Source organism: Protopterus annectens, chromosome 12.part0 (genome assembly GCF_019279795.1).
Source record: "Protopterus annectens isolate FY-2018-M chromosome 12.part0, PAN1.0, whole genome shotgun sequence".
NCBI classification, from domain to species: domain Eukaryota; kingdom Metazoa; phylum Chordata; order Ceratodontiformes; family Protopteridae; genus Protopterus; species Protopterus annectens.
The window spans coordinates 940,264,568-940,279,838 of NC_056746.1; the positions used below are offsets into that span (position 1 = coordinate 940,264,568).

The 15,271-nt window shown below is 38.5% G+C and overlaps 1 protein-coding gene across 1 annotated transcript in view; it reads left to right on the forward strand.

The window, feature by feature from the left end:
- Positions 1-15,271, forward strand: part of LOC122816231 (piezo-type mechanosensitive ion channel component 2-like) — a 1,381,906-nt gene that overhangs the window by 350,514 nt on the left and 1,016,121 nt on the right. The window contains exon 10 of the mRNA XM_044088974.1: positions 6,841-7,104. Within this exon, the coding sequence (XP_043944909.1) occupies positions 6,841-7,104 (264 nt within the window). The remainder of the gene's footprint in view (positions 1-6,840; positions 7,105-15,271) is intronic.

Consider the following 15,271-nt stretch of genomic DNA (forward strand, 5'->3'; position numbering starts at 1 on the left):
GTTGAAACATTCTCATGTAAAGTGTGGCATTCTGAGCCATTACTAGATATATCAGCAGGGGACTTAGTACAAGTGAAAACATTCTGCATGGCAAGGGAGGCAAATGTGTAACACAATTAAATCATTGATCGTGAAAACATTATACTAGGCCATGTCCAACACCACTGTCAGAATTTTTTTTTTGGCCAAATCATACACATTTCTGGTGATTCAATCTGAAATCAGATTGAGAGGATCTGGAAATATTCAGACTGTCCCTGAACTGTCAAACTTGAGACAGAATTAAGCAGTCATCCAGAAAAGGATAAAACAGAATCCTTGAGTGTCAGTTCAAGGCACCTGAAGAAGATCATTTGTACCACTGTATGGCCAAAAGGAGGAAGCACTACTCTTGGAATGTGAAAAACCTCTTATGAAAATGGAAATTAGAAAGACGAAAGTAAGCATAATTTCAGATCTGCAGTAGTCATTCAAGGCCCTTGAAAGTAGCAGGTGCAAAATGGTTTGAAGATTTACTGTTCTGAATTTTCTGATGAGGATAGTTCAGGTTGGACAAGTCTAGGACAGGTCTCTGGCGATCATGTTTTGACAGAAGGAGCATTCTAGAATTATGGGATAGGCTGCAAGCAGGAATATATAGTGGGTGTAGTGGAACAAAACCTCCCTTTTATAGTTGCACAAGAATATGCAAAAGTCATTCAGAAGAAACATCTATCCATTAGCAAGAATAAACTTCTGCCTGAAGGATGCCCACTTCCAATGGAGATCGCTTTGCTCTGCCTGATCATCTAGATCAAGGTACTTCAACCTTATAGGTAGACTGATACTCGACCTTCCTTACTATAAAAGTGAAATGGATTACTTCCTTCGGTAGAAAAGTGTGAAGGAACATATAAAAGTTAGAGACATTCTCCTTTGATTTACCTTTATTGTCTAAGTCGTGAATCAAAGACTCTGTAGAAAAAAACACCCAGCAAAATAGGAAAGGTGGTAATCTTAGCTAAACATTTCTCTAGCTGAGTAGGCCCTTTAGCCAAACTGCTACCCAGAACAGAAGTAACTGCTGATTAAGTAGTGAGATAGTCAGTGATATCCACAGCCTCACAATGTAGTTAGCTGTACCTCAAGCAGTGTGCTATTGGTAATTTCTGAACTAACATCTTGTGCTGCAGAATACAGTTGCTCATTTATACAGCTGATGATAAGTTATATTAAAATCTTCAAAGCTCTTTCAGCTGCGATACTAAAAGGCTTTTACAGCAATAATCATATTAGTTTGCATCCGTTATCTATAGGATTAGAACCCTCAATTAAAATGTATTGGCCATTTTCTAAAGTGAGCGCATTTTATTTTTGAAACTGGCTATAATCTTCTTCTTGTATACAATATCACATTTTACAGAGTTTGATGCAAAAAGTGAGCTATTTTTGCATTTTACTTCATTGATAAGGACACCCCCATGAATTTGTTTCTCGGAGATGAAAATCCAGTCCATGACATCATGAAACTGAACCCACAGTGCCTCACTATCTAAATTAGTGTGAATACTACTACTATATTTCCTTTCTAAATGCATTGGTAAATGGCAGTTGTCTACTAGTTTTTGCATTTGGAACACCTCATGGTCATAGGATCATAGTAAGTTACTAGTCTAATGACCGTAAGGCCCTTACAAGCCTAGCCAAGTTCTACTTTTATTTTCCTGATCAGCACCTATCACCCCTATCAAAGAGGAACATAGGTGGAACCCCTGGGGTGAATTTACAGTTAACCTATCCAATTGTCCAGATTGTGTTTGAAGAGGGCTAATGAGGTGCTCTGCTTGACATTAAGTGGGAGTCTGTTCCAAAGGTGTGGCAACCTCTGAGAGACAAATCTGTCCCTACAGCAGGTTTTATTAATGTCACTTACCAGGTTAAGGCCATTAGGGCAAGTAACCCGTGTACCATTTGACTTACGGAGATGCAGCATTTCCAATAAAACTGGTCGTTGCCTTATATGCAAAGCAGAGTTCACCTCTGAGTAATCTGTATGAAACAGAATGAAGTGAGAGTGATTTCAGACGATCCTCATAGGACAGATGCTGAAGACCTTGAATTTTCCTTGTGCGGAACCTTTGTGGTCTCTCCAATTGCTGCAGGTGCTTGGAAAGGTACATACCAAAAGGGGGATTGTACTAAATTATCGGCCTGATGAGAGAAGAATACAGGGGGGTTATGACTTCTTTTTTTTCTGGAGGAAATGCCCTTACTTATGAGATGAGCAATATAAAATGCCCTTCCTACTACTGTTGAGATATGGTGATCAAAGGTAAGGTTGCTGTCAACCTATGTGCCAGGCCTCTCACCACTGAGTGCATACTGAGGTTGTTGTTATTGATGTGGTAGTTAGCAGGAGCATCACTCTTACTGAAAGGGATGATAATACATTTTTTGCATTGAGTTTAAGGCCATTTGATAACATTGTAGTGAAATCACAATTTACCTAATAAGCTGCTCTATAATCCTTTGGAGTTGTATGTAAATCATTGTCCAGTGACTACCATGACATAATTTTGTAGTCCTAGATAAAAAACTGAGTAAACGATAAAGTAAAAAAAGTCAAACAACACATTATAGTCTTCATTTTTTGCAAAATCGCTTACAACTTTAACATGATGAGTACAATGGAAAATGAAATTAATTGTAAAATAAAGATGCTTTTGGAAGTGAAAATTATACTTTAAACTTCTCACTGTTTTTTTTTTTATTTGCTCAGCGTAGGGAGAAAGAGACTTAAAACAGCATTCAGAATTGCTTGAAACAGGAGAACTATTAAGACTTTTGCAACCTTGTAGATTAATATCTTGATGTGTAAATACAGTTTAGTTTAACATTTATAAATTCTCTTGCAGCACAGAATACTCATACACAAAAATATATCTTTAAGCAGTGTTCTGCTGTAGGAAAAAAAATATCCAACCCAAACAGATCAAGTAGAAGCTAAATCCCAATGGCTGGCTGAATATCCAGATGCCATCCAAGTTTTTATATTTAAATAGATTAGAGTAAGCCAGTTTTTAACGTGTTATGTGATTGTTTTTTGTTCTTATTTCATACATTCATGTATTTGTTTCTATATATTGTTAAATATATTTTTAATATGTGTTTTGATTGTAGTTTCATAATGTATATGTTGCTTTAAAATACTAATTGTTGAGTGTCATGTGATGTATTTTTTTAAACTGTAAATAGGTTCTTTTTGATACTTGATATTGTTTGATGAAGCGGTCTTTTAGAACCGTGAAAGCGCTTACGTGTTTGTGTGCAATAAAATCGTTTTGGTTTCTGTATATGGTAGTTCGATTTTCCTTTATTGTTTGTTCCTGCCAGCTATTGGGATTTAGTGTTCTGCTGTACTCAAAACACTGCTTCTCCTTTTAAAGTTTTCTTGCAGTGTGTGATGATGTGAGATAGTGGCAGCTATGCCAGAGGGAGTAGGGCAGTACATGTGTAACATATGCCAGCATAACTAGCTGGAGTTTTGTAAAGAGTTGTATGTCATTTGAATATCACTGATTTGTACAGATGCTTAGGTTAAAAATGTATTTGTAAAGCTGCTTCTGTTAAAATTGTATCAACAATGGGTCCTGCTGGACAGAAAAGAAATATACATATATGTAATGCTGTATTGTTGTGACTGTAGAAATGTATATATTTTAACAGAGGATATTGGAATGTAAGGAGTTAAGCTTAGTCCAGCTAACCTTAAGAAAAATAGCCTGAAATTAAATGACTTGGTTTAGGCCATAAAAATTCTGTCTCCCAGGTCTGAATGCCAGAGATGCAATGTCTATGAAAAGCCTTTCTGCAGGAAGGGTACAATTGCTGGAATTGTTTATAGCTGTATTATGCCTTAGCAAAGTTCTCTGTGTGTATTGTGACACATCTGTGCCAAATCTTGGCTCAGTATCTAGTGGGGGGGTAGTGTGGGAACCACAGAGTCAGGTGGCTAGATGGGCTTCGTCCTGTAGCCAGCATTGAAGTTTTATTTATATTCAAGTGAGAGATGTGACAGTAGTACTCGGCACTCTGTTATTGGAACTGACATCAAAGTCACTCATCCATTTCATCTTGCCTTGTTCTAGCAAGTAGGTAGGAAACAGCAATTCTTCACTCTGTTAGGAAAATATAGTGAGACTAGTTAAATGTTGTTTTTCTGTATTTGTCTGAATCTTTCTATCTGTGTTGTTTTCATATTTCCTGTGAATTAAAACTCTGGTGTTTATTGTGAATAGATATTCAGTATTGTCTTATTTATTTTTTATTAAATATATCTAAACCTTTCATTGTGGGTGGTCTTTTAGAAAGTATTTTAACCTTTGAGAGCACTTGCATTTATTTAGTGGTGCTGTGGCTTCATGTTCCTGAATGTCTTGCTGCCTGGAAATGCTACCATTTGTATAAGTATTAATTTTACAAGTATAATGGGTTACTCTGGTAAGATCCTTAGAGTAGCTGGCTTTGGGGTGTTCTGGTGGCAGTATCTACCTTATAGTCTAGGTGGAGGGGGCATAGTTGGTAAATCTGTGCCATCCTTTCCCAGGTGTGTGTGTGTGTGTGTGTGTGTGTGTGTGTGTGTGTGTGTGTGTGTGTGTGTGTGTGTGTGTGTGTGTGTGTGTGTGTGTGTGTGTGTGTGTGAGCTACTTGGAACAGGGACACATAGCACTGATTTCATACAGAGGGTGGTGGAGGACTTCACTTGGAACATCCAGCTGAGGACTTAACTCTGAGGTGGTCAGTATGGAACATTATTTGGGGTCTGGAGAGAAAGTCCAGCCCCAGGACTGGAGTATGCATTCCCTCTGTGCTCTTAAGGGAAATTGTGCTTGGTGCAGAGAGCTGCATCTGAAAATACTCTGTGTGTGTGTGTGTGTGTGTGTGTGTGTGTGTGTGTGTGTGTGTGTGTGTGTGTGTGTGTGTCTATTCTTTTCTCACTGAAAGTTCCATACCGGTGTCAGTGGTAAGGATTGAGACTGCTTAATCACTGGCCTAAAGGAGGGATGTCACACAGTGTATTGAATATAAACTGATGTGAGACTTAAGAAAAGCAAAAATATGCAAACTACCCAGACGAGACAACTCCTATTCTTCTGATTTCCTTTCAGAAAATTCATGTTCAAAACTATATTCATGCAGACATTGCTGTGCTGAGCTCAGTGGATTGGATTTCCTGTCAGCTATAGCTTGCAAGCAGATAAATGATCAAACTTCATCTCTGACAATGATTTAACGAATTTGCAATAGTCGGATACAAAACTGGTATTGCTGTTCTAATAAGAAACTTCACTACATGAGTTTTCTGTTGCAGACACTGATTTTTAAGAGCTGATTTTTTTCATCATATATGGCATGTTATGAGCATTCCAGAAATTGAACTCAAGTACTAATCTCAGTACTGGCAGATTTTATACTGCAGACAGAATATGGTCTCACTAGAAACAATTTCTAGTCCAGAAGATTTGCATGTCTTAATTCCATTATTTTTGCCATTTGAGCACTTATCTATTATGTACTGGTGGTCTAGTGTATCTCCCCAGCCCACCATTCTGCTGTTGGTGCTGTTACAGCAATTACATTTAAGTGTAATCCCAGGTGGTCTAGTGCATCCCCCATCACAGTACCACATTCATACAGGTGACAAAAAGACCAAATACCATGACGTGATGGGGATAGCTGTGCTGACCTACATTCTTTTTAATTTCTTGAATTGCTCAGCAATGCCTTCCTGAAGGTGGTTTCAGGGAGAGAGACTAATTAGCATATACCTTCCTCCCCAAAATTCCTCATTAACATTCTGCAAGACAGCATGGCTAGGCTTACATGGTGCTGTATGTCTTCACTGTAGAAGACTGTACAGTATCATGTTATGGAGGTTGCTGAATCAAGAAATACAGTGCATTAATGAATCTGAGCTGCTGTGTTTACTACATATACAACTTATGATAGTGTAAAAAAATGGGCAGACTACAAAGGTCAAGCAGCTTATACCTGCTGAAAATCTTGAACTCTTCACACAGTAAGTTTAAATGGGTCCCCTTCACATGATCGACTTTTCACAGAGTCGACTTTGATATGGCCGCCTAGTACCAACCTATGAACCTATGAGACCATATGATCGACTTTTGAAAAGCTGACCATAGGGAACCGCTGTCTCCGTACAGTGCAGAATGGGCACAATTCCTTCTTTCACACTGTAGTGTGATCTCAGAGTTGGTATATTTAAGTTACGGGGGTGTGGGGGGTTGTGGGGGGCTTGCCCCCTGCTAACAGTTTTAAGGTAAGTGTTCGTTGTGTTTTTTGTGTTTATTTGACATGGTCGGCTTTCTGAAAGTCGATCATATGGTCTCTGCCATATGAAAGTCGACTTTTTGAAAAGTTGACCATGTAAAGTAGACCCGTTTAAATATATTCTGAATCAGTGTTTCAGAAGTCTGGACCTTTCTTCCAGATTTAGTGGGTTTTAAAGTTTTGCTTTAAAGATTCCATTTTCCTTCCCAATAAGTATGTTTATGTATCTGTATGTGCTTAAGTGAGTTAAGGGAGGTATTTTTCTATTTTCCTAGACAAATACATTATTTAATAATTATAACATCAAGCAACCTATCACTATCTTGCGCCATGGGGCTGATATTATTCTCACCTGTATAAAGATGGCAGATCATAATTTTATGCTGCATGTTGCCTTGAATACCATGCCTATTACAAAAATTATTATAAAGAGTACTGTTATGTTTTAAAACATTTGCACTTTTCTTCTGTGTCATCATTTTTTTTGGTTCATTGTTTGTATACTTACAGGTATGGAGTATCACATACAACAGCTGGCTCACCTTTGTTCTACTGATTTGGTCTTGTGTGATTTGGATGATTCGAGACCGACGACACTACGCAATGATAAGTGCTCCATTTCTGGCTGCATATGGAAATCTTCTGGTGACAATGGATTTTTTTGTAGGATTAAAGGTTACCCAAGAAGAGCTATTTCCTGGTGTGCCAACTGCAGTCCTAATTGATTTTGATCTCAGACGATATTCTACACCCTGTGTACACCTTGCAGCTAAGGTAATTATCAGCCAATGTATGAGTCCATGCAGCAATATTTGTTTCTACTTAAGGCAAATAAGCAACATGCAATATACTTTCCTATGGAATTAAATGGCATGCCAAATAGAAACTCTAGTGTACAGTCTTAAAGAAAATCAAAAAGAGGTAGGAATATGTTCTGAATTTCAAATGGCACGATTTAATTTATTCATTTTCAATATATCTGGTAAAAAGTCACTGGGAACAATAAGGTATCCTAACAAGCAACTGACAAGTCCTGGAGAGAGCAAGAGTCCTTCACAGGATGAACACTCACACTTACATTCCCATGCATAATTAGGTACAATTTGGAACTTCACTAATCTTCCCTTCACATTGAGATGTTGGAAGAAAGTGACACCCTAGGAAAAACTCAAGCAGACACAGGGAGAATATACAAACTCCACAAAGAAGAGACCTCAGCCAGGAACTCAGCCAGACAGCTAAGTCCTGCAAGGCTGCAAAACTAACTATTGTACTAATGTACTGCTGATTTAAAATTGACATTTTAAGATTGTTGGTAACTTAAAAAGTGAGATATTTCCTAAAATGATAGTAATAAGGATTCCTGATGGCTGACCAGGCCCCATTGGCTCAAAAACATCCAGACATAATCATGTGGCTGCTTGCCCTACTGGGTATTTGCTGCAAAGAACACAAAGCACAAACACACCAAATACACTTGTAAGGAATGATTACAAATTAGCCCTACAGATACCCTAGAGAGACACTGCCCTCTTGACCAAACTGAGGGCAGTATTTCCAAGGGAGTGTTATCAATGTCCAAAGCTGTTTATTATTTATTTATTCACTGACATTAGATTACTGGGAAAGTCCGACTGGGTAGAAGCCCATTTTCAGTGGTGGCCCGAGGAGAAAAGCTCCAAATTATTAAAAAACTTTTTAAGAACAATAATTTTACAATTGTCAAAAATAAACAAAAACATCTGCAGTTTAAATAAATATAACAAATTAGACCATAATGTAAAAACATTGGTTAAAAATAGATACAAGGTATGTGACAATCATTTAATATTTAGAGAAATTTTAAACAGTCTAGGGAAATTAAATGTAAGTTAGTCTAATACAAATAGGAATTACAATATGAAGTGAGGGAAAAACAGGGTTATAGTATATTTAGGGGGAAAGTCAGGGAAGAAAATTAGATAGCAGTAAGGAAGTAACTGAAGAAAGGAGATTAAAGAAGTATAAGGATTAAAAGGTACTTTTTCACTTTTAGGGATATAGTTTATCCTGGATTTGAACAAGAAGATAGCCAGATTTTAGCTGGGAAGTCTTTCAGAGTGGTTTTGAAAGATGGGAGGGAAGGCATAGACCTGATGGATACAGGAAAGGAGTTCCAGGTCTTAGCAACCTTCTACAAGTACAGACAATGCCCACCAGATTTGCTAGGTTTGTAGACAGGAGTTTCTGGTCACTGGATTGCAGTGACTAAGTGGGAACATAGATTTGTAGAACAGTTTTAGTGCTGGACAGGCAGACGGATGCTGGATAATTTTATAGGTGTAAGAAGCTATGTATATGTTAGTTGATGGGACAGTTCTAACCAATTTAGGCTTTGCAGTACTATACAGTGGTGGGGTCTGAAAGGGTTATGTGCTACAAATTTAGCAACTTTGTTATAGCATTGTTCAAGTTTTAATTTTTGTGAATCCTGGAGGTTGGTAATGATGGGAGTGCCATAGAGAAGAATGGAGGGAGATAAGTAGTGGCAAACCTAACCAGTGGAGGTGTAAATTCATCCACCCCTGGCAGTAGAAGTACAAGTGGAGAGTGTGTTCCAGGTGCACCTAATACACCTCACTTCTACCACTAGAACTGCCTACTAATGCAAGCACACCTCCCTACTCACCCCCTGCATGTACACGTCCTTCAGTATTTAACTGATATGAGAAACACAAATGTTATCCCTAACAGTGCATGTTCTAGGTCAGATACTGATCCAGTGGATATGTGTCTGACATGGATGACACCCCACTGCATGTTGCTATAGCAACCTTTTGGAATTTCCTGGTACACAGCATGCAACGACTTTGGATGTGATCCAAGCTGTTGGTGTGCAGTTCTCAGATGTACTGAACATGGTGACTAGACAGTCAACCACCAGTCATGATTTTCAGTAATAACACTTAGTAACACAGAGTATACACAAAGTCATAAATTACTAAATGCCATAGAATCTAGAATATATGGCTAACAGACACTCAGCAGAGCAGAGAATGGACCAAAAACAAGCAGAATGAATGTACATTCCTTCACATCTGAAAATGAAAATTTGGGGGGGAGGGGCAAAGCCACCCGCCCCACCTCCATGCAATGGTTTGTGCCCCTGTACCACTGCAATTAATAAAACCAGTGCCAGGTTAACTATACCATACAGTTATAAAGAAATTCCCCCAATATAGCAACCCCATTTGATAATGCCTTATTGTTTTTCCTAGCAAAATGGCTAAATACTGCTAACTGATGAAATAGCTACTGAACATACTGCTATCGGTATCTACTGATCATATATATCCTGTCAATAGCTACTGACCATATATATCCTGCTAGCAATATCTACTGAACATATATATCCTGCTAGCAATATTTACTGACCATATATATCCTGTTATCAATATCTACTGACTGTATATATCCTGCTATCAGTACTCTACTGACCATATATATCCTGCTATGAATATCTACTCACCATTTATATCCTGTTATCAATACTCTACTGTGCAGCTCATACCAGAGAATGAGGTTGGGATCCAATGAGTAATACAAACAACTAAGAGATTAAATTCTTATATACATAACCTATGTATTTGATTTTAAGTACAATAATAATTTTCTCTTCTCTGCAAACTGTCAAGTTAGCAATATAATTGTGCAGATTTCTTAAAACTGATGTGTACACAAATTCAGAGTAAATTAGGAATGCTAACACTGCAGTTTTGTATTTAATATATGCACATTTCTCAATTGTCTCTTAATCCAAAACTAAGGTCAGTTGTTCATTTTAACTTGCTGTGTGTTTGTGTGTGTGTGTGTGTGTGTGTGTGTGTGTGTGTGTGTGTGTGTGTGTGTGTGTGTGTGTGTGTGTGTGTGTGTGTGTGTGTGTGTGTGCGTGTGTGTGTGTGTGTGTGTGTGTGTGTGTGTGTGTGTGTGTGTGTGTGTGTGTGTGTGTTTCTGCATGTTGTTATGAGCTAGCATCCCATTTAGAAATGGTTCTTTTCTTGTGCGAAGATCTGTCCCTGTGACTCCAAAACAAAAAAGTCAAAATAGAAAATTAATGTATGGGTATTTTTAATAATGCTGACATAGGAAATTATGCTTCCTTTGCTGAAAAACAAAATAGCAATGAAGTTGTGTTACCTGAGGAAATTTTATATTCTATAGCTCCTAGAGCTTACCTGACCAGCTATAACATACTTCCAGATTATACCACAACTAAAGAAGAAGAAATTCATAAGATTTAGCACTCAGTCTGTCATCTGTCTTTGGTATCTACCTTTCTTGTGTTGACTTTTCTAAATGATCCCACACAAACATTTTAATTTGATCAATCACTTTTAATTTTGTTGGATAAATAATGACCCGATTTATTTTTGGCATCATTCAGTACATGTGGCATTCTCATAGGTTCACAGCTTGATAGTTAAGTAGTAGGCTAGCTGCCCTTGTGGGCCATTTCAAGCCTAGCCAGTTTCCCTTTTTGTGCTCAAATTAGCCTGTCCCATTTGGTTAGAAATTGGCCTTATCCATCCCATGGTCGATAACTATATGTATTACTCCTAATGAGAATAGTTGGGATCATACCGTAGATAATTTAAAGGGATCCGTGCATGGGATAAAGCATTTAGGAACTGACTCTAGCCATTAGTAGTACAGGGGGCAGTCCTGGGGTAAAATATTCTGTTTCCCATCCATAGATTCAAGTTGTGCTTAAATATGGACAGGGATGAAGTATGTTTTGTGCGGATGGGAAGTCTGTTCCAGAGCTGCGGTGTCCTCTTCATTATATAACCATTCATTTGATGTTATAGAAGAGGTTTAGATCCCAGACTGAGTATTTCTAATGCCTTTTGACTTGCTGATGTGCATTAAATCCATCAGTATTGGGTTAGAGGATGCCTTGTATGCCAGACACAGGTCACCTCTTAGCAGTCTGTAGGATACTGAGTATAGTGACAGGACATTGAGTTGGTCCATGTAGGACAAGTTGTTCAGGTCTTGTATCCTTTTAGTAAGTTATCCCTGTGGACATTCTGATTATCGCATGTGTCTATGATACATAACAAAGGGGGTATTATACTCAATAAGTGGAGAAAAGGGCGTGGGTCAATGACATCCCCAGATCTAGACACAATCCCTTTGTTTATAAGCTGTGCAACATAGAAGGACTTTCTTCCAACAATGGAGAGATGTTGGTCAAACAATAAGTCACTGCCCGCACACGTTCCCATATCCTAAACAAATGTGTCAGCTCTTAGAGGTGTATTGCCAATGTGGTAGTCCCCTGGGGTAGATGACTTCCCAAAGGATACAATAATGCAAATTTTGGCATTAAGTTTCAGTCCATGATTTTGACACAGTTATTTATTTGGGGCAGACCCTCATACAAGATGTCCGAGTCATGTGGGGATTCAGTGACTGCTCCTAGTTTGTAGTCATCTGGAAACTTAGTCAGGCAGAGCCCTTTGTTAGTGGCTTTTAATTCAGAAAGGTATATGCCAAAGAGGAGAGGTCCCAGCACAGAAACTTTTTTTTGGGGGGGGGGGGCTCCACTGGTGACTGGTTTCTTTGTAGCAGTAATCTCCCCTCTCTTGATTTCCTGCATCCTATCTGTGAGACAGTTGGCAATCCAGTGGGTGATATAAGGGTTTATTCCAAGTTTGTCTATCTTTTCTACTATGCTTGAGTGGGGAATTGTGTCAAAAGATTTGACTGGGTCGAGGTATGTGGTGTGTACCATTTTGCTTTCATCCATTGCTTTGGTGACTTTTTCAAAAAAGCCCACGAGTATGAATAAGTATGACTTGCCCTTGATGAATCCAGATTGAGACGGTTCCAGTATTTGGAGGTTCCCAGTGTCCTGATTGATTAGTTCCATGATAAATCTTTCCATGACTTTGCATATGAGGCTGGTCAGACTTGAGGGTCTGTAATTGCCTGAGTCTGTGCGAGATCCTCTCTTATCCAGGATAACTGCATCTGTTCTCTAGACACTTGGTGTAAAGCCCTTATGAAGTCTGAGAGTGAACAGTGTTGTTAGGGGTGTGGCTAAATTGTGCTTCTTGCTATTTAAGATGCATCCAGGCATATTGTCAGGACCTAACAATGCAGTATTTTTAGCTTTTTATAATTTCAGGACTTAGTCTTTTGTGATAGCAGTTTGATTTATGAATGTGTAGCATTTCCATCAGGGCCAGATCAGAGACTGCCCTGTAAGCCAGGCATAGGACACCCCTTAGCAACCTGTAGGAGACAGAATACAGTGACAGGGATTTCAGTCTTTGCGTAAGACTTCTTTTGTGCACCCTGTAATTTCTTGGTGAAAAACCTCTGTGGTCTCTCCAATTGTTGCAGGTGTCTGATGAGGTACATGCAAAAGGGAACATTGTACTCAATTATGTGATGAGGGCCAAGTATAATGGAATTATAACATCCTTAGATCTAGATGCAATACTTTTACTTATAAGATTTGCCACATAGAAGGATTTCCTTAATGCTGTGGATACATGGTGGTCAAAGTTCAGCTTACTATCAACTTGAGTATCCAGATCACATACCACTGGGTCTACACATAGCGGGGTGCAGTCTGTAATGTAATTAGCAGGGATGTCAACTTTCCCAAAGGGAATAATAATATATTTTTTGCATTTAGCTGTAATCCATGATGTTGGCACAAAGTATGTGTCCTGTCGGTCAGCGAGTTGGCTAGCCATCTGGTAATGTAGGGGTTAATTCCCAATTTGGAGAGTTTCTCTATAATACCTGAATGGGGGATTGTGTCAAATCCCTTGGCTAATTCAAGATAGGCGGTATACACTGTCTTTCTCTCAGACAGTTGCTCCTACTACTATTTGAACTGTTTGGGTATCTTTCTTCCACACTGCCCTCGTTTTGCTTGCAGATCCTGATATTTTATAACTTTATGTCTCTCTGTGCGGAGGGCACTGTAGTCACTGGGTGTGGCGAGTTCAGTGATCAATGCTACTCTTGTCTTCTTTTCCTGGACCACTGTATCCATTTTTCTAGCAACTATCTTTTGAATTGTTGGTAATGAATGATCCCATGTGATGTAGACTTCATCATTTTCTATGATGCTTTGTGGCTCATGCTTCCAGTGCTTTTCAGCCACTTCAAAACCATAATGTTTGCACAATCCCCAATGCAAAAATCTCGCCATGTTATTGTGCCTTTCAGTATACAATCCTTCTGCCATTAGTATGTCACAGCCAGCAATGAGGTGTGCGACCATTTCCAGTTTGGCTTTACAAAACCTACATTTGTCTGTTTCTCCCACATGTTCAATGGACTTTGTAAACCAGCGTGTATGTAGCCTACTATCTTGAGCTGCCAATATTAACCTTTCATCTCTTGGTTTGAATTCACCTCTCCTTATCCATTCCTGTATTCATTCCTGATCAACATGAGGTTCTTCCAGAAGTTTTCTATACTTACTACTATATTTATGCATTTTCCAAATTTCTTGCCTTTTCATCTGATCCTTCACCTTATAATCTTTCTTTTGTTTTTTGGCGCATTCATTTGCTGCCTGATTTCTATCCACTTCTGGTCCGATTTCCATTCTTGCCTGATGCTGATATTCTTCTGCTAGATTAAGCATGAAAGTCATTTAGATTTATTCTCCTCATGTTTCAAAACGTTCACTACATTTAGTAATAAAAGGAAAGGAAGAAGTCTTCAGAGTCAGGTGCCGCAAAAAGGCAATTTATAATAACACAAGTTGAGAGCTTTCGTCCACAGGTAATAGGACTTCTTCAGAACAATGTAAGTTGCAACAGACTGAATTTTTATACCTGTGGGTGGCAGCCTCAAATAATTAATGACATCATCACCTAATTAACTGTTCAACCTCTCTCTATCACAAACACAGAACAATGTAAGTTGCAACAGACTGAATTTTTATACCTGTGGGTGGCAGCCTCAAATAATTAATGACATTGTCACGTAATTAACTGTTCAACCCCTCTCTATCACAAACAAGTGTCACCTTTAAAAACTTTTTAAAAACTAGTCAAGACAACACAAAACATTTTCATTTGAAATAATGTGTTGGAAGTTCACAATAACATTATGTAACTATAAAACCTCTCTAAAACAAAATACTTTGTCTTTCAACTGTTTAAGAATTTCAGACCATTGTTGACTGTCTCAAGGACTGTTTCCATCTCTAGCTTACTTAGATTGAAGGCAAGGGCGGCCTTATGTCAGCTGGTGCCCTAGGCAAAAGAGCTCCAAGGCGCCCCCACCATACCACCCAGTGCCCCCACCCTCGTCTACCTATACCAAATAAATACTGGAAAAGTGCCCCTACTAGAGCGGCGCCGTAGGTGGCCGCCTAGTTGGCCTATGCCTAAGGCCGGCTATGATTGAAGGCATCTTACTATTTTGAATGAGACAGTCACCAATGGTCTGAAAATATTTCTTCTGTTCACAATGCTTAAACAGTTGAAAGACAAAGTATTTTTTTTAGGAGGTTTTATAATTACATAATGTATTGTGAACTGCAACACATTATTTCAAATGAAAATGTTTTATGTTGTCTTGACTAGTTTTTAAAAAGTTTTTAAAGTTGGCACTTGTTTGTGATAGAGAGTGGTTGAACAGTTAAATAGGTGATGATATCATTAATTATTTGAGGCTGCTACCCACAGGTATAAAAATTCAGTCTGTTGCAACTTACATTGTTCTGAAGAAGTCCTATTACATGTGAACAAAAGAGCTCAACTTGTGTTATTGTAAATAAATCCTTTTTGTGGCACTCGACTCTGAAGACTTCTTCCTTTCCTTTTATCACTGGTTGGTGCTTGTGGTTTCACTACATTTGGGTCTCGTGAGGTCAGCAGATATGTGTGTAGTCCCACAATTGCAGATCTGTACATGTGATCAA